The following is an 18,472-nucleotide window of genomic DNA, read 5'->3' on the forward strand; positions in this document are numbered from 1 at the left end:
GTGCTAAGCTGTGGCTTGTTTTAAGAAGACATGGGTTTTAGATGAAGAGCAGGATATAATTAAGTAGTCCTTCAAATGGCTATGGATTTTATTATGGTTATCAGAATTGATAGGAATCAAGACATAATTTAAAGATGAGCTTCTTAATGGGAATGGTGATGCATTTTGTTGTTGTTGTTTAAGTGTATCTTGAATAGGATATGGAAAGCTACCTTTTCTAAACGTTGTTAGACAACTGAAGTCTTTATACAGCCCTTTCTTTCTCTTCTTTTCCAGATTTAATTTCCAGAGGTGCGTGTAATGGCGCTGCGCTTCCGCAACTTGCTGCCCTTCGCCATCCCCGGGGTGCTGGCACTCATTGGCTGGTGGTGGTTTTCTTCGCGTAAAAAGGAACGTGTCAGTAATCATGACAGGCAAGACCTTCCTGGCTTGGAAGAGCACCAGAAGTGTTCTCTCCAGAGGGAACCAACCCCTTGGAAAGCTGGACAGTTGAACAGTGAATTTTCTCCACCTCTGCAGGCCAGGCAGCATCGTGATTCACCCTTTCAAGAGCTGCAGGTATCTCTGACAGAAGACAGAGCACAAAGCTTTGAAACATCAAGAGAAGACCTGCCCGTTGGGGCAAAACCAACCCTCAAACCAGACTCACTTCAGGACAACAGTGGAGAACTGGAAGTGATGGGGCCCCAAGGTGTGCTTGGATCCCCTTCATCTAAGACCTCTCTTCTGGATGCACGAGGAGTTGATGGCTTCCAGACTGGTGAGACAGCCAGCGAGGGGATGCCGGATTCCATTCAAGTGGCAAACCAAGTGCCGTTGGCAGCTCCTGGTTCTGAAAAATTGGGGGACACTCTCAAAGAAGTGGCGGTCCAGATCAGTTCATTGGAGAAGTCTTTGAAAGAAGACCAGTGCCCTCCACCCACCTCTGTGGATTCTTTGCCCATGACTTGCTCCAAAAAGATAACTGAAGAAGTTCCGGATGAGATCCCTATGGATACTGCTGAAATGGAAGAAGGGAGTGATGGTAACAGTGGTGAAGTGGAGACTCTGGTTGGAACACTGACCAAGTACGTAGAACCTGGTAGATCAGAGGCGGTTGAGGAAGGAATGACGTCCAGTTCAAAGACTGGTAGTATATTGAAGCACCATGGATTCAGAGAAGTTGGGTATAAGGGTGGTCTGGAAAAAGAGAGGATAGGAGCCATTAGCTTAGACAAACAAGAAGTAGAGAAGATTGAACAGGTAGCCATACACATAATTTCCAATGTCATCCGGGCAGCCACTGAGGAAGTATTATCTGGGTCGGTCAGTGACATGTCAGAGAGAATATGCCAAATAGCAAGCCGGGTGGATAGTCCTCGGGAGAAGGTGTCCACTGGAGCTGTTGGCCAGGCAGAATCCAGCCAAGGAGGTGAATGTGTGAGCGAGAAGGTTGCAACTGTAGAACTGTCTCCCCTACTGGAGGAGAATGTCAACCGTCATGCTACGTATTCAAGTCATTTGACACATGGCCGACTGGTCAACCTAAGTCACAGCCGGCTCAGAGACTCCAGTTGTCCTATGGTGCGGTCTGCTGGCAATCTGACAGCGGCTACTAACCACGAAGAGGAATTTGATGATGGTCACATGGTGATGGAAGATTCTGGGTGCAGTGCCTGCACCTCAGAAGATGGGGCTAGTGCTGAGGATCTCCTGAAAAGTGCTTCATCTCCACCTTTGGGACAACACCTGGATCTGTTGAACATGTCCACCATCAAAGACTCAGAGAACAAGTCAGTGTCAAGCCAGAAGCCACCTTCCTCCATGCCAACGGAAAACAGGGTGCCCTACAGCAATGGCGTGTTGAAGGAGGACTTTCCACATCTGAGCCACGAACAGCCATGGCCAGTGGAGGCGGATACTGACCACTCAGGAGGTGAGGATTCTCTTTCATCTTAACTACAGTCACGTGAAAAAGAAAGTACACCCTCTTTGAGTTCTATGGTTTTACGTATCAGGACATAATAAAAACCATATGGTCATTAGCAGTTCTCAAAAGTAGGTAAATAGAACCTCAGATGAACAACAACACATGACATATTACACCATGTCATCATTTATTTTACAAAAAGAAAGCCAAAATGGAGAAGTCATGTGTGAAAAACTAAGTACACCTTATGATTCAATAGCTTGTAGAACCACCTTTAGCAGCAATAACTTGAAGTAATTGTTTTCTGTATGACTTTATCAGTCTCTCACATCATTGTGGAGGAATTTTGGCCCACTCTTCTTTATAACATTGCTTCAGTTCATTGAGGTTTGCGAATATTTGTTTATGCACAGCTCTCTTGAGGTCCCACCACAGCATTTCAGTCAGGTTGAGGTCTGGACTTTGACTGGGCCATTGCAACACCTTGATTCTTTTCTTTTTCAGCCATTCTGTTGTAGATTTGCTGGTGTGCTTGGGATCATTGTCCTGTTGCATGACCCAATGTCGGCCAAGCTTTAGCTGTCAGACAGATGGCCTCACATTTGACTCTAGAATACTTTGGTATACAGAGGAGTTCGTGGTCGACTCAATGACTGCAAGGTGCCCAGGTCCTGTGGCTGCAAAACAAGCCCAAACCATCACCCCTCCACCACCGTGGTTGACGGTTGGTATGAGATGTTTGTGCTGATATACTGTGTTTGGTTTTCGCCAAACTTGGTGCTGTGCGTTATGGCCAAACATCTCCACTTTGGTCTTGTCTGTCCAAAGGAGTGTTCCAGAAGTCTTGTGATTTGTTCAGATGCAACTTTGCAAACCTAAACCATGCTGCCATGTTCTTTTTAGAGAGAAGAGGCCTGGCAACCTTTCCAAACAAACCATACTTGTTCAGTCTTTTCTAATTGTACTGTCCTGAACTTTAACATTTAACGTGCTAACTGAGGCCTGTAGAGTCTGAGATGTAACTCTTGGATTTTTTGCTATTTCTCTGAGCATTGCATGGTCTGACCTTGGGGTGAATTTGCTGGGACGTCCACTCTTGGGAAGATTGGCAACTGTCTTGAATGTTTTCCACTTGTGAATAATCTTCCTCACTATAGAATGATGGACTTTAAATTGTTTGGAAATGGCCTTATAACCCTTCCCAGATTGATGGGCAGCAACAATTGCTTCTCTAAGATCATGGATGATGTCTTTACTGTATTGTCGAAGGCTTTCACGGCCGGCATACGATGACTGGTGTGGGTCTTCCGGGCTGTGTGGCCGTGTTCTGGAAGTTTTGTTTCCTAACGTTTCGCCAGCACCTGTGACCGGCATCTTCAGAGTGCAGGAGCACAGACAGGAGCAGTTCTCTCTGTGCCCAGGGTGATGTGACCCTTTTGTGGATATTTATAGATGGCTGGCGAAACGTTAGGAAACAAAACTTCCAGAACACGGCCACACAGCCTGGAAGACCCACACCATGATGTCTTTACTCTTTGGCATTGTGTTAACACACAGCTCAATGCTCGAGAGCAACAAACTCCTAAAACTTCAGCTGTTATAGAGGTAGTCACACTTGCTGATGATTAATTGATCAAGGGCATTTGATTAGCAGCATCTGGCTGCTACTTAGCCTCTTCATACCTATGGGAGCAGTAAGGGTGTACTCAGTTTTTCACACATGGCTTCTCCATTTTGGCTTTCTTTTTGTAAAATAAGTGATGACATGGTGTAATATGTCAGGCGTTGTTGTTCATCTGAGGTTGTATTTACCTACTTTTGAGAACTGCTAAGGATCAGATGATTTTTATTATGTCCTGATACATAAAACCATAGAACTCAAAGAGGGCGTACTTTCTTTTTCACAGGACTGTAAGTAGGTCCTGCTCTATTTTTCTTTGGGAAAGAGCAGGGTAACTTCCTCAGAGAACTTCTGGGAAGCTACTTAACAGAGATTTCTTTTTACTTCTTTAAATTCTAGGATCTGAGCACCAATAAATCTATAGTTAGATTCAGGGGAATGGAAGTTCAGGTGTGTGGGTCAAAAACGTCAAGATGGTCACAGCCACCCAGTTGAACATGCAATGCATGTTGAAAAGGAGCTTCAATCTCATGGTTCCAGCCACCATCTTGACTTTTTTGATGCATAGAAAAAGGGAGTGGCTTCAGTCACTAGCTATCTTGACTTTCATGACACCGCCCCCGTGGACACCCCTGAGCAGCCCTTTCGTGTCTTACTGGTTTTCTTTTGGCTTTAATTCTTTGTGGTATCCCCCTCTCCCCGCCCAGCCCTCTGTGGAGGTAGAATTTTTTTTTTTTTTTTTACTTTGCCTTTGACTTTGGCGAATTTTAATGGAAAATTAGACAACCTGTGACCTGTTGGGTCATTATTTCAGAAATACTTCCTTACCTAAACAGAGAAGCAGAATGACCAGGGGCAAAAAAGCCATGGGAGTGGGAGTGACTTGCTGCCAGCTTCCCCATTGACTTTGCTTGTGGGAAGCTGGCAGAGGGTGTAGGAAATTCATTCCTCCCTCCCTCCCTCCCTCCTTCCCTCCTACCCACATATAATACTTGTGCCATTTGCCCTCTCCTCACGACCCTCAGGAGAGCCCCTGTGAAGCCGCCGCCTCCTCCTTCTCAACTGACCGGTGGAACTGCCTGCTGCTTTGCTGGGGGGAGGTGGAACAAAGGGAGCTACAAACCATGGGGAAGACTGCACCCCTGCTCCCCATTCCAGTGCCCCCCAGCCAGCCCTGCCTCACCAGCAGGCATCCAAGTCACTCCCTCATCCTTCCCTCAACACCCACAGCTGTTAAGAGATTTCAGATTTCTGCCTCGTTTCCAAAGCAGCCAATTGCCACTTGCCTGTCGGGCCTTGCCACCAGCGGATTGGGTGCAGGGGACAGAGGGAGGTGGGAAAGAGGTCTTGGATACACCCATGACGATCACATGACCTGGGCCGACCACGGCAACACAGCAGCACAGCAGTGCTGAAGCAGCCACAAATTTCCCAAATTTCAATCCCACGGGAATAATGGGCCCCAGATTTTGCTCACATTCTGTAAGTTAGCCCATTTGAGGTACCTTGGTTCAAAAATTGTTGCCGTATGACACACCGTTTCGCCCAGTTGAAAGTTACAGACACGAGAATTTTAGTAGCATATAGATAGATACCATTAGGACTGACTAATGCTTACAAGCCAGAAGATTAACAATCTAAGCAAGCCAATTTTGAGCCGGAGCAAAAGAGCCTTGATTTTGGATTTGATCTTTTAAGCAAACATCAGATAGGATTTATGGAGAATGGAGAAATGAGGAGGTTGGAATTACAACCATTGATTGATATAAAACCAGTTTGCTGCCATTAGCCTATATATAGCTGTACTGTACTGTATTTTAGCAGTGTTTCCCAACCTCAGCATCTTTAAGATGCATGGACTTCAACTCCCAGAATTCCCTAGTCAACACTGCTATATATAGTTGTGTTCAACTTTTCAACTATATAGGCACATCCACATCCATTTATGGCATCAGCATGGAAGTAATTCGCTGGTGTCTTTCTGCAGCCCTGGGATATCCTCATGGTCTCCCATCCAAGTTCTGATCAATCTAATCCTGCATAGCTTTTTTTAAGATCAACCAGGATCTGTTTCAGTGGCTGCAGCTGATACCTCCCTCCTCATTATCTTGAATGAAGCCAATCCTTTCCTGGGTCCAAATTTTCAGTGTCCTTGATTTCATGAATGCATTTTGAAAGAAGCATATTTAGGCGCACAATTTTAGGCATTCTTTGTGCTACTATAATATATACACACAGAGGGTGGTGGGGCACATTTTGGAAGAAGCTATCTTGGTGACTGCCCAGATTGGCTGTGGAAAAATGGGAATTGTAGTCCAACATACCAAGAGAGGAACCGCACAGGGAAAGTTGAAAAATGTATATAGGCTAAATACGTATATATACATATATAGGCTATTTTTTGTAAAGCCATAATTAGGTTTAATTTTTGACTTGATACAATTATGAACCGAGACCTTGTGGCTTGTAAGCTGGAGTTTATGGCTCAGGCTTGAATGAGGCATGAGCAGAGTCACTGTGGTTTGTTCAGTAAACCATGGTTTAGTAGAATATTTACTAAAAACCTAATATGTACTAAATATAAAAATATAAATATTTATGTAAATATTATATAAGTACATAAATACATATAAATACATACATATATCAAATATATACTAAAAACTAAAAAAACACCCAAAGCCATTGGGAGTCTGGTAGTGTACAAATTGAATAAAATAACAAATAAATGTGAACCCAGGCATAGCATCTAAAGTAAATCATTGTGGATTTTATGTAAAACCTGTGCTCTTTTCCTTACTCCCCCACTCTGCCTCCTGAGGAACTGGGCATACCAGTTTTTCTAATTGCTGCTGCCTCAATGAGGACTAGATACTTGGATTCAGGAGTTTTGATTGGAAAAAGGGACCTTCCTTCAAACTTTCCCCTAAGATTCGTAATATGTTATAGCTTGCTGTTCTTAAATGCTTACACTGAGTATCTTGATAGAGACAGTAGCTAGATACACCCTAGAGTTTTTACCACTTCATAATAACTGGGGGAATGTTAATCTTTTCTAATTTCAAGCTACCTTTGATGGTTCTTGTGGGCCTATGAATGTTCCTTTCTTGGAGGATGAACAAACTGGTCATGTCTATGCATTTATTTATCACGTTTATATTCCTCCTTTCAGTCAGGAGCCCAGAGCAGGATACATAGTGCTTCTTCCCACTTTTCTCCCCAGCAACAACCCTGTGAGGTAGGTAGGGCCAAGAAAGATTGCCTAGCCCATGGAGAATTTGGATCATGGTGTAGGATGAGAAGGGATTGTTTCTCCATGCTTCTCCTCCAAGTTATTTCCCCCCTGAGCCTCTCTTCCCACCTTTCCCAACCTGGTACCTCCCAGATCTCTTAGGATAGCAACATTTTGCACCAGGAGCTGTGTGAACCCATTGGGAGGTTCCTGGTTGGCGAAGGCTGGTCCTGATCTTCACTCCTGTTCAGCAGCATGGGTGCTCCCAGTGCGTCTCCCCTCCCTGTGTGGATCATGGCTGGGAAGAGAGGGGCGTCACCTGGCTAGACCAGCTTGTTCTCCCCCCCTCTGGTGACTCCTTCTTTAAAAGGAGAAAGTGGGATGAGAGGATCAGGTCCTGAGGGTGCTGCTCCAGGGTGGCACAGTGTTTCATCACCCTGTAAGTGAAGGAACGCGGCTCACTTTCTTTTTTAGGCTCTGACGTGAACAGCATGGACTCAGTGGACAGCGGATGTGCTCTCCGCAAGAATGACAGCTGCCCGAGTGCTAAGATGGGAACAGACTCCAATAAAGCAGAGCTTGTTATCTGGGAAGTAGAAATACCAAAGGTAATGTGCAGAAGGTGGTCTGTCTTTAGTAGTCGTGATTTTGTTTAAATGGGGATTCCCAACTTCTTCAGTTATGTGCCTTCCCTGTCTCAGTGTCTGCCCTTTGATGTCCAAGTTCTCCTGATCTTGATGTTCTTCATTCAGGCCTTAGAAATCTGGTTCTTTTCCCAGGGTGATGGGTTTGGGGCATGTACCTTTATGGGAAGTGTATTAAAATGCTGGTTATGTTAAGCCCATTATGGATGCCTTCTTGTTGTATTAGATTTGTTTTTAATTGTACACCACCCAGAGTCATTCTGAGTTGGGTCTATACATGTGACAAAATGTTGCTATCCTAAGAGATGTGATTACCTCTAAATACAAGTAATCCTCGCTTAGCAATCACAATTGGGACTGGCAACTCTGAGGCTTACCAATGCGGTCGCTAAGCGAAACGTTGCATGACTGCGATGGGCTTACAGCCTCACTTCTCATTCAGTCATTAAGCGAAACATCACATGGCCACAACTTGCAATTTCACTGCTGGCTTCTCCATTGACACTGCTTGTTGGAAGCTGGTTGTGAAGTGCCCGAATTGATCACGTGACCGCAGGATTCTGCAATGATTGTAACCGTGAGGATCAGTTGTAAAGTTACTTTTTCAGCACTGTCGCAACTTCAAACGGTTGCTAAACAGGGCAGTCATTAAGCAAGGACTACCTGTAAGTAACGTAAGTAAGGCACTCCTGATGGCAAGTGCCAAATACGAGTGGAAAAGACACTTATGGAAGTTGTGGGTTCCCCAGCTCTGGAGGCTTTTATGAAGAGGCTTAACAGGCATCTCTCAAGATGGTTTAAGTGGTTTTCCTGCACATTGCAGAGAGTTAGACTAGATGATCTTTGTGGTCCTTTCCAGCCCTGCAATTCTGTGATTCTATGCAATAAAGTTGAGGGCTTCTTGCACATTAAGATAGCAATGAATATACTACTAGCAATAAGTTTTCGGTTGTAACCAAATGTGTTTTGATTCTTAGCAACCATGTAGATAAGAGTTTCTCCTGGATGATCAGTCCCCAACCTGGCCCATCAGGTCTTCCAATAATGCATCCATTGTTGCCATAATTAAATGGATCCATCTTGCTGCTGGTCGTCTTCTTCTCTTTCCCTTCACCTTTCCCAGCGTTATGGACTTTTCAAAGGATCTGGGGTTTTGCATAATATGATAATTGGAACCTGGTCATTTGTGCCTCAAGTGAGTACTCAGGGTAGATTTGCTCTATGATCCATGTGTGTCACCCTTTCGAGGTAGTCCAGACCAGGAAACCATAACTAAGAATACTAATATTACCTTTATTGTAAGGTTACGGTAACCGAATCTTGCAAGTCTGAAAGTACCTCTTCTCTCCCTTACTTTTAGACTTAGATTTTGTCTTGAAATCTAAGGAGTCCCTTCTGAGACACTTTCTCCACCCCCAATTCTGCTTTCAACTCAGATTTCCCTGATCAGACCATTGTCTAGGCTGTGACTCTTCCTCCTGTCTCCCAGGTTATTCTCACAGCATTACAATTTATTTGTTTTCTTGGCTGTCCACGGTATTCTCAGGAGCAGCCAACACCAAAAGCGCTAATGTTGTTTCTTGCTTCTTCAGAGTCAACGTTCACTTCCATAGAATGTCACAGGGAATACTATTGTGCTTGCACAATTTTTGTAGATATAGACACATCATGGCATTTGAATATTTTTTCCGAGGCCTTCATGGGTGCTCTACCAAGTGCTAGTCTGTGGTGGATTTCTTGACTACTGATTCCTTTACTGTTGATAGTGGATCCTAAAAGGCGGAAGCTCTCCACCACTTCGATATCTTCATTGTCAGTTCTAAGATGAATTGCTATGCCTGATATCATTAGTTTGGTCTTCCTTACTTATAATCTTAGTCCCATTTTTTTTTTCACCGTGCTCTTTGACTTTCATTACTACAGCTTGCAAATTCTTCGCATGTTCAGTTATCAGTAGTGTCATCAGCATAGCCCAGGGTACTGATGTTTCTTTCTCCAATTTTAACCAACTCATCTTCCAATCCAGCTTCCTCAATATATATTCAGCATAAAGGTTGAGTGAGTAAGGAGAGAGTATATAGCCTTGTCTCACTCCTTTGCTGACCTGGAGTTTCACCATGTTCCATCCAGACTGTTTTTCTGTCCTGTGGATAGGTTTTGCATAAAGACAATGAGATGTTCTGAGGTCTTCATTTTCCTAAGCATATTCCACAGCTTGACATGGTTGACACAATCAGTGACCTTTCTATCATCAGTGAAGCACATATTGACTTCTTTTTGGCATTTGTTGACTTTCTCAATTGTTCCTTGGCCTTTTGTAAGGCCACCTTGAACTTCTGGCATCTCCCTTTCCATGTAGGGTTCTAATCTGCACTGAATAATGATCCTAGGCATTATTTTGCTAGCATATGAAATTAAGGATATTGTGTGACGGTTTACATATTCTGTTAAACCTCCTTTTTTAGTATTGGTATGTAGTATGTAGACTGACCTTTTCCAGTCTGTTGGCCACTGTGTCATTCTCCAGATTTGCTGGTATAGCTTAGTTAGGACCCTCACTGATTCTTCTTCCTCTGCTTGCCATATTTCTGTGGGTGTTCCATCAGTTCCTGTAGGCTTCTGACTTGGTAATGACTGGAGTGCTGATCTAACTCCCATCTTCTAGTACTAAGAGATTCTTGTAAGTAGGGAATATCTTCTAAAGTATCTTGGATGTTGACATCTCTGCTGTACCAAATGTCAGTATACACCTTCCATTTTTGTTTAATCTACTTGGAATCAGTTATTATCTGTCCATGGCATCCTTTGGCATACTAGTTTGGGGTTGGAACCTCCTTCTGAGTTCAGAAATCTTTTGGAAGATTTTCCATGTTCTTCACGTCTGCACATCTTGCATGCATGATGTTGATTTTGGATTGAACTTTACCATGAAGCCTGTCAGCTTCCTCTTCTTTCGCATCACTGGTTGGAGCCTAAACTTAAATACTCTCATATTAAAGGATTATATGTGAAGTCTGATTTATATTATTTGGTCAGTAACTGCATTGTATCCAAGTACTGTCCTTACTGTATCCTTCCTGACTATGAAAGCAACCGCATTCCAGTTTTGGATTTTATGTCCTGAGTAGCAAACAGTGTGATCTTGTGAGTGAAAGTGACCAATTCCAGTCCATTTCAGTTTGTTGACACTTAAGATGTCAGTGTGTAGTTGATTCATTTCATCTTTCACTGTGTTGAGCTTTCCAGTGTTCATGCTTTGTATGTCCCATGTTCCCACTGTTACTCAGTTTTTGGAAACTCTGATTTTCTTTTCCTGCATGGCAACATTGGCAACTAGGTATCCCAAACGTTTTCATCTAGCCACGTTATAAGCACCATTAGTACTCTGAAAGATCCTCAGCATTTCCTCAGTAGCATGTTGAGTGCCATCTGACCTGAAGATGTGCCATCATCTGACACTATGTGATCAATCCCTTTATCTTGTCTTCCCATGTGGTTTTCTTGGTAAAATACAGAAGTGGTCTTCCACTGCCATTTAATATGACATCATGCCTTTGCCATTGTCATAAAAGTGATCATCCACCTCCAGCATCTTCTGTATCACTGCTGCCTGATAGAGGTGCCTGCTTGCTTTAGCTGGGCAGCTGGGATGACCTTCATGTCTTGGGTGACCCTGCTGGGACTATATAGTCTTGGCATACACTCCTGGTATTCTTCACTCATCCCTCTCAGGAATATCCCCCACCATAATGAGGCAGCACAGCAGGGCTTGAGGGCTTTTGACAAATATCATCTTCATTTTATCTTAAAGAACAATATTGGTTCTTTAAGAAACATCGGAACTCTTTGGATTAATTTGGAAGGCAAGCGTCATCACTTTTTAATTGAGGAACGATTTCTAGATGGACATTAATGTAAGAAGTGCATGTGTGAAGCACTCAGCTAGAAAAACATTAAAAATTAATCCATCAAGCTGCAACATTGACCAATCCCTTGAGATACCAATTCCATGGAAGTCTTGCACCTGCGTTTTTGGGAGTACAAGTGCCTGGTGGGGGTGTCCAATCACTGGGACTCAGATCTGCCAAAAAGCGAAGAGATGCCGTTCCACCCCAGAGTCCTCTTCTGCAGCTCAGGATGTTTTCTGCCATCCCAATGTGCCATTAGCTTCCCTTTCTCTTTGTGATAACACTTTCAGACCCACAGCGGGCTACAGACACCCAACTCTTGTACTTTTTTAGTTTTGATGCCCAAGTGGGGCCCAGAGACATATAAAGATGATGTTGGAAGTTATTGCTTGTCTGCCTATTGTAACCTGTCTTTAGCAACACTTAGCTGACCTTGGATGACCCCCCTCATTCTTATGAAGTGGGCCAGAGCTGATTAATAGTTAGAGAAGAAGTAGCTAGGTAATCCTAGAACTGTAGCCAGATTTGGAATCCAAAAAATCAGAGAAGAAAGTGGCAAGCCACTTTTGTCATGTTGACAAGCAAGCTACATGGGTGTTTCCATGTAGGAGTGGAGCTTAGCTTGAGGGCATTTATTTACACCAGCATGATTTATTTATTTTTAATAAAAGAGCCAAGGAACTTGGCCAATGTAGCCGCTGGCACCCTGTTCCTTGTCCCTGAATTACGGCAAGAGGACTCATCCCCATATAAAGTATTTCTGGGAAGGCATCAGGCTGGTGGAAGGGCTGGCCTTAGATGGCAGTTGTCCAAAGAGTGAGAGTTGCTTAGCTAAGGCATCTCTTGGGGATCCCTCATTGGGAACCTGTGGCACCAGCTGTGGCTTAACTGCCCTGGCTCTCTGCTGTGTTCTGAGCCAAATTCACGGTGCTTATTTTAGTTTATAAATCAGTTTACATCTCACAGCCGGCCTACCTAAAGGAATTTTTCCCTATTGTACTATTAACCAAGAGCTCTACTCATCAGTCAAGAGTCATTGGAGGGTGTTACCAACTGGCATTAGCGAGAGGCAGGGCCTTCTCTGTAGGGCCTCCAGTGCAGCAAATTTCCTACCTGTTGATGCCCTCTTTTTTCTTTTTTTAATATAATCTAAAAACTATTTTTGTAACTTGCCATTTCCTTCTGGAAGTTTTTTTCCCCCAGGTTTTTCCAGGTTTTGTTGTTATTTTGTTGTTATTTGTTATACTTTATTGCTAAGTGTATTTATTTAACGAAAGGTTTTATTGTTATTTAGGATTGCAAACTGCTGCAGGCCAGCCTTACTTGTTTATTACATTTGTATGGCTGTCGATCTCAAATGCATGACTCTGGGCAGCTGACCATTAAAAACAGAAACCATAAGTTCAAGCTATAAATGCCATAAAATGGCAAACAGCCAGGCAACAATACGTAACAAACATTCACTGTCAATACAACCAAGAAAGCTCTGTGGGGTGTGTATGGGCATTCATTTAAAAAATAAATAAGAGTTTTATGTAGTTCCACAGTTGATCATCTTGGCCATTTCTGATCTGCAGAATGAGGCAGCTTGACTCCCCTGCAAATGTGTTCATTTATTTATTCCCCCCCCCCACACCTTTTTCCTTTCCCTGTAGCATTTAGTGGGGCGGCTGATAGGCAAACAAGGGAGATACGTGAGTTTCCTGAAGCAAGTCTCTGGTGCCAAAATCTACATTTCCACACTACCTTATACCCAGGACTTCCAGATCTGCCATATAGAAGGTGAGTGGAGCCATGCTGGCTGGGGAATTCTGGGAGTTGAAGTCCACTCATCTTAAAGTGGCCAGGTTTGGACAACACTGGCTTAAAACATGGGTTGTTTGACTGATTTACTGAATAAATCACTCTGGTATAAATGATACTTTACAGACCACAATCAGCCGGGACTCCTCCATGCCTCTGGTGTTTCCTTCTTTTACATTGACTGCATAAGGAGTGGCACTCACAATTAAGACTTTGTGGAAGAGTGGTCCAGATCAGTGTTTCTCAACCTCAGCAACTTTAAGGTGTGTGGATGTCAACTCCCAGAATTCCTCAGTCAGCATGTTGGCTGGGGGAATTCTGGGAGTTGAAATCCACACATCTTAAAAGTTGCTGAGGTTGAGAAACAGTGGTCTAGATGGGAAATCACTGGGTTTGGTGTAATTGCCTTGGAGCCAGTGATGGATTGAATTCTTCCTTTCACGTTGATGTTGACTTGGCTACTCTGGGATGCAGGATGCAGAGCAAAATCATTCCTCTCTTGCTTGAATGAGCAGATCTCGCCTATCTTTGTGAGATAGGCTATGTTGACTCTTCCTTTTCTAATCATCTGTGTTTTCTTCACCTCTTCCCTTCCCCTAGGCTCTCAGCAAAATGTTGACAAAGCACTGACCCTGATTGGAAAGAAGTTCAAGGATCTGAGCCTCACCAACATCTATGCCCCACCACCCCCACCATTGCCATTGCATTCCCTTCCCATGACTTCCTGGGTAAGCACTAACTCAGAAACCTGTGTCCCGCCTTAGTAAAGCTGGAGAAGATGCTGGCTTTGGAAGGGCTTTGTTGGGCTGCACTAGGATGTGGTCTCCTTCTTTTCTTGCCTCATCTCCATAATGACTCTTTCAAAGCATTTTAGATGCTCTTGAGTGTATACCTGATGTCTTCTTGGTGGTATTTTTTTCCTGGACATGGAAGCGTCTGCAGAATCCAGGGCTTTTGTCAAAAGGTTGAAAGCTTCATCCCAACAACCTCCACCCCGTTTGTACATGCATGTAAAGATAGGACGCGTGTACTGAAGGAGCTGGGCATCTGTTGCCTCATTGCAACACTGCTTTCGTCACGTGTCATGACTTGACTCCTGTCCCTGAATGCCTCTGGTCTTGATTCTAATGCGTTTGTGCAGATTTGGGAAGTTGTGTGTGAATGGCGGAGGTTGGGAACTTACAGTCCTAGGGCCACCCACAGCCCTTGGCCTATTTTCGAAAACTCTCTGCCAGGGTTTAGACCCTCAGTATGAGCAGCCTGCTCTGTTGAGGTGGGAAGGAAGAGAGGAAAAAAGGTATCACCAAGAAAACAAGAGGGCTGTCAAGAAGAGAGAAAAGGGGGGTCTTGCTTGGGTCTATCCTCCCGCTCCCCCAGCCCCATCTACCAGGTGCAGCCCTGAAAGGTATTTCTTGGATGAACAAAGGTTTCTCACTCCTGGTCAACTATCCTGCTTTGCACAGTTGTGAAATTACCTTGTTTCCAAGTCTGGTATTAGAGGTTTGATGTCCTGAGAGTTGGGACTTAAAAATGTAAAGGTAGAAAATAAAAGATCAGGCTGTTGGATGGCAGAAAGGATCTTCCTTGTTACAGTCTGCAGCCTCTTTCCAGGGCTGGAACAACAGTCACATATTTAGGGTTTCCTTAGAAGAGACTCAGAATGGATGCCATGATTAAAAAAGGGACAGCAAAGTATTTCCAGTAGGATCTTTCTAACTGAGCTTATCAAAGTGGTCCAGTGTAGGCCAACATAAAGAGAAATCTTGAGTTTTCTAAAGGGGTCTTTTTACCTTCATATCAGCTCCAGGAAATAGCCTAGGCTGAAAGATTGTTATTGTCCCATGGTCTTCTAAATTAGTGTTTCCCAACCTGGACAACTTTGAAATCTGTGGACTTCAATTCCCAGAACTCTTAGCAAAGCCATGTCAGCAGGGGAATTCTGGGCATTGAAGTCCACACACTTCAAAGTTGCCCAGGTGGAGAAACACTGCACTAGATTAATGTATTAATTTGGGGGTACGCAACTTTGTCTCCTCCAAGTGACTTGGACCATGTTCAGTATCTCTTCCCCTTGAGCCATGTTGGCTGGGGCCTTTGGATATTGTAGTCCATGCAGCCTGGAGGGTATCAAGTTGCTCTGCTCTCATTTCTATACGGTGTTATAATCTGTAGCTTGAAATTAAATGTCCATTACTTGTGCATGGAAATACATCTCCATTCCTTCTTCTGTGGCAGCTCATGCTTCCGGATGGAGTTACGGTAGAAGTGATTGTGGTTAATCAAGTCAACGCCGGGCACCTGTTCGTACAACAGCACACGCACCCCACTTTCCACGTCCTTCGTAGCCTAGACCAGCAGATGTATCTCTGCTATTCCCAACCCGGGATCCCTACGATGCCGACCCCAGTAGAGGGTATGTCTTCTCTCATTTGGTTTCCATGCACCTTTGCACCCAGATAGAGGTATTGGTTTTATCGCCAGAATGGAACCAGAAAGGAATCGTTCTTCAGCCTTCTCCTAGCATTTGGCAGACAGAACTATAGGAAACTGGAAGACGTTGACCCAGATAGCAGGGTTCATGCAGATGGTTGATATAGTCTTGGCTTAGTGTGATGTGTGATGTTTATGACTTTATGTTCAGGTAAAGGTAGCCAGTGGCTGCCATATCATGGTTAGTTCAACAACCCACAGAAGCATGTTCCATAGCCTGCTAACTATAATCCTCTGGATGGCAGCATCCACAGTTTTCAACAACGGACATGTTGTTTAGCGCATCCTGAGAAATGAAGTCCAGACATCTGCCCAATACCTAGATTGGACAAGACTGGGCTAAACTATACATCCTGGTTTACAGATCACAACGTGTGGATTCACATATAACCCAAGTAAAGCACCTTCTGGCTTAGGGTAGGATATGAATCCAGCCTGAATATCTGGATTTTCATGAGGGAGCAAGATTAGCTCCTGCATCGTGCCTTCTTAAGGTTTTAGGGAAAATTACAGAAAACAATCCTTTCTCAGTTTCTGTTCTGAGAAATATGCAGAACTTGAGTGCTTACTCTTCAGCTTGTCAGATCTTGCTATAGGTAGTCCTTCATAGTTACAGTTACGACCGTTCATAGTTACAGTGGTGCTGAATAAAGGGACTTACGACCGGTCCCTGAAGTTACAGACATTCCAGCCCCCCTGCAATCACAAGGTCAAAATTTGGGCGCTTGGCAGCCTGCCCGTGCTTACAACCGCAGGGGTGCTTCAACTTCCCCCACCCACCTGTCTCTCCCCTCATCTATGCCCTTTTGGCCCCCTGCACTCCGCGGCCTCTGCCGTCCTAGCTGACCTTCACCGTCTTTTTGCTCCCACTGCTGACCAAGTGTGCTTGCCCTGGGCCTTTGTGAGGCGGCTTTTGGCCATACCAGGCGTTCTTCCCCAGGTTGCACACTGCGGTTTCCTCACAAGACCTGGAAAAGATGGCCTCATGTGGCCAGCAGCTGTTTGTTTGCTTGTTTATTTATTTATTTAACTTGTCCCCGCCCATCTCCCCCCAATGGGGGACTCTGGGTGGCTCACAACATATTAAAACATTAAATAAATATACAATTAAAATTTATAACAGGACTCATTTACAAAGGAAAAGGAAAAGAGCAAAGAGCCAAGGCGGGCATGCTTCATCAGCAGTGGGAGCACGAAGACGCCGAAGGTCAGCTGGTGCGGTGAAGAGCAGGGCGGCAGGGACAGCAGCGCACAGGGCAACTGTGGCTGGGACTGGGCTGGGATGGCTTTGGGCTGGACTGGGGCTGGGCTTCGTGCTGTGGCTCAGGGGCTTCTTGTAGCCCCAGAGCCGCAGTGCCAAGTAGCCCCTGAGCCACAGCATGGCAAGCAGCCCCAGAGCCGTGTGGTTCTTGGGCTGCTTGCTGCCCTGCAAGGCAGGGTGCAGGGTGGCCCAAAGGGCAGAGATGGGGGGAATAGGAAGTTGGGGGCAGTTGAAGGGGAGGTAGTCCCTTACCTTGGAAGAACCGAGGCTTAGGGCTGGGAGGGACCAAGCCCGGGATGGCTTGGATTGGGGTAAGTCCTCAGCTAATGACCAGTGGAATTTGCTTAACGACGGCAATGGGGAGTGCTGTCACTAAGCAATGCAGTCACATGACATTTTGCTTTACCGATCCATTGCTTAGCGATGGAAATTCCGGTCCCAGTTGCGTCGTAAGTCGAGGACTACCTCTTTTCTCTCTCTGAGCTGACTCTCAGTGCCATTTGTTGTGCTGCTCTGATGTCAGAGGACCAGCGTAATCTAGAGCCAGGTTTAGGGTGCAGTGGAGGTGAGTAGAGCCTCTTGCATGGAAATAAAATGAAGCCTCCTTTATATCGAGTCACAGCATTAGCTAATTTAGCTCATTTTTTTTTTCTGTACTGATTACAGATGTAAGTTAGGATGTTAGAGGCTGGACTTTCAAGATATTTGCTCTTGAACTCAGCTGTGCCTCCAGCATGATACCTTAATGGAGTATTTTAGTACAATAAAATCTGTCAAGCTGTTTCTTTGCAATGCAGTCATTGGCTGCCCAAAACTGAGCATCTTTCTTCCAGTGTTGGTGAGGGAGAAAATGTGAGAAGCTGCACGATGGTGTGAGTATTGTTGAAAAAGATATTCACTGTTTCTGCAGCTAAGCAATTTTAGAACAACAGTGAAATCTTGTGAAAGGACTAACAGGGAGGAGTTCATTATTAACAAAAGTCTGCTAAACTGGAGAGTACTCGCCTGTGGTGAATTTTATTTTTATTTTTTAAAAAATATTGATTGATTGATTAAATTTAGATAGCCACCATCTCACTGCAGCGACCTTGGGCGGCTTACAGAGTTAAAAACCAGAACAAGCGACCCAGAGACAACCACAAAAAACGGGGGGGGGGGCGGGGAATCATGAAAAAACATTAAAAACAATAAAACTATTAACCATAAAAAACACGTCCTTGGAATAATGGCATCATTACACAAATGACATCAATTATGTTATTTATTTGTTTTATACATTTCTTTATAGGGTTTATATGCCACTCGTGTCCCAATCAACTCTGAGAGGCTTACCCTATTTATGTAAATAAGGTTATAAAGTACAGAGTCTAGAACAACATTTCTCAACCTCAGCAACTTTAAGATGTGTGGACTTCAATTCCCAGAATTCCCCAGCCAGCCATGCTGGGTGGGGAATTCTGGGAGTTGAAGTCCACACATCTTCAAGCTGCCACGGTTGAGAAACACTGATCTAGAACATCAGTAACAGTATCATATGCAACGCATTATTTAATCTCCCGATGTACAGAGAACAGCTCACAGCATTCCCACCCACAAGGCCTGCT

General features: G+C 44.3%; 1 protein-coding gene across 2 annotated transcripts in view; it reads left to right on the forward strand.

Annotated features, from left to right (window-relative positions):
• The window catches only part of AKAP1 (A-kinase anchoring protein 1), a 56,965-nt gene that overhangs the window by 21,143 nt on the left and 17,350 nt on the right, over window positions 1-18,472 (forward strand). For both annotated transcript variants that reach the window (XM_007420373.3, XM_007420374.4), the window contains exons 2-6: window positions 277-1,915; window positions 7,237-7,370; window positions 12,970-13,096; window positions 13,718-13,845; window positions 15,353-15,530. In XM_007420373.3, the coding sequence (XP_007420435.1) occupies window positions 301-1,915; window positions 7,237-7,370; window positions 12,970-13,096; window positions 13,718-13,845; window positions 15,353-15,530 (2,182 nt within the window). In that variant the 5' untranslated portion in view covers window positions 277-300. The remainder of the gene's footprint in view (window positions 1-276; window positions 1,916-7,236; window positions 7,371-12,969; window positions 13,097-13,717; window positions 13,846-15,352; window positions 15,531-18,472) is intronic.

This window comes from Python bivittatus, unplaced genomic scaffold (assembly GCF_059951505.1).
Source record: "Python bivittatus isolate LINGU-HERP-01145 unplaced genomic scaffold, Pbiv_v1 ctg000690_np1212, whole genome shotgun sequence".
Classification (NCBI taxonomy): Eukaryota; Metazoa; Chordata; class Lepidosauria; order Squamata; family Pythonidae; genus Python; species Python bivittatus.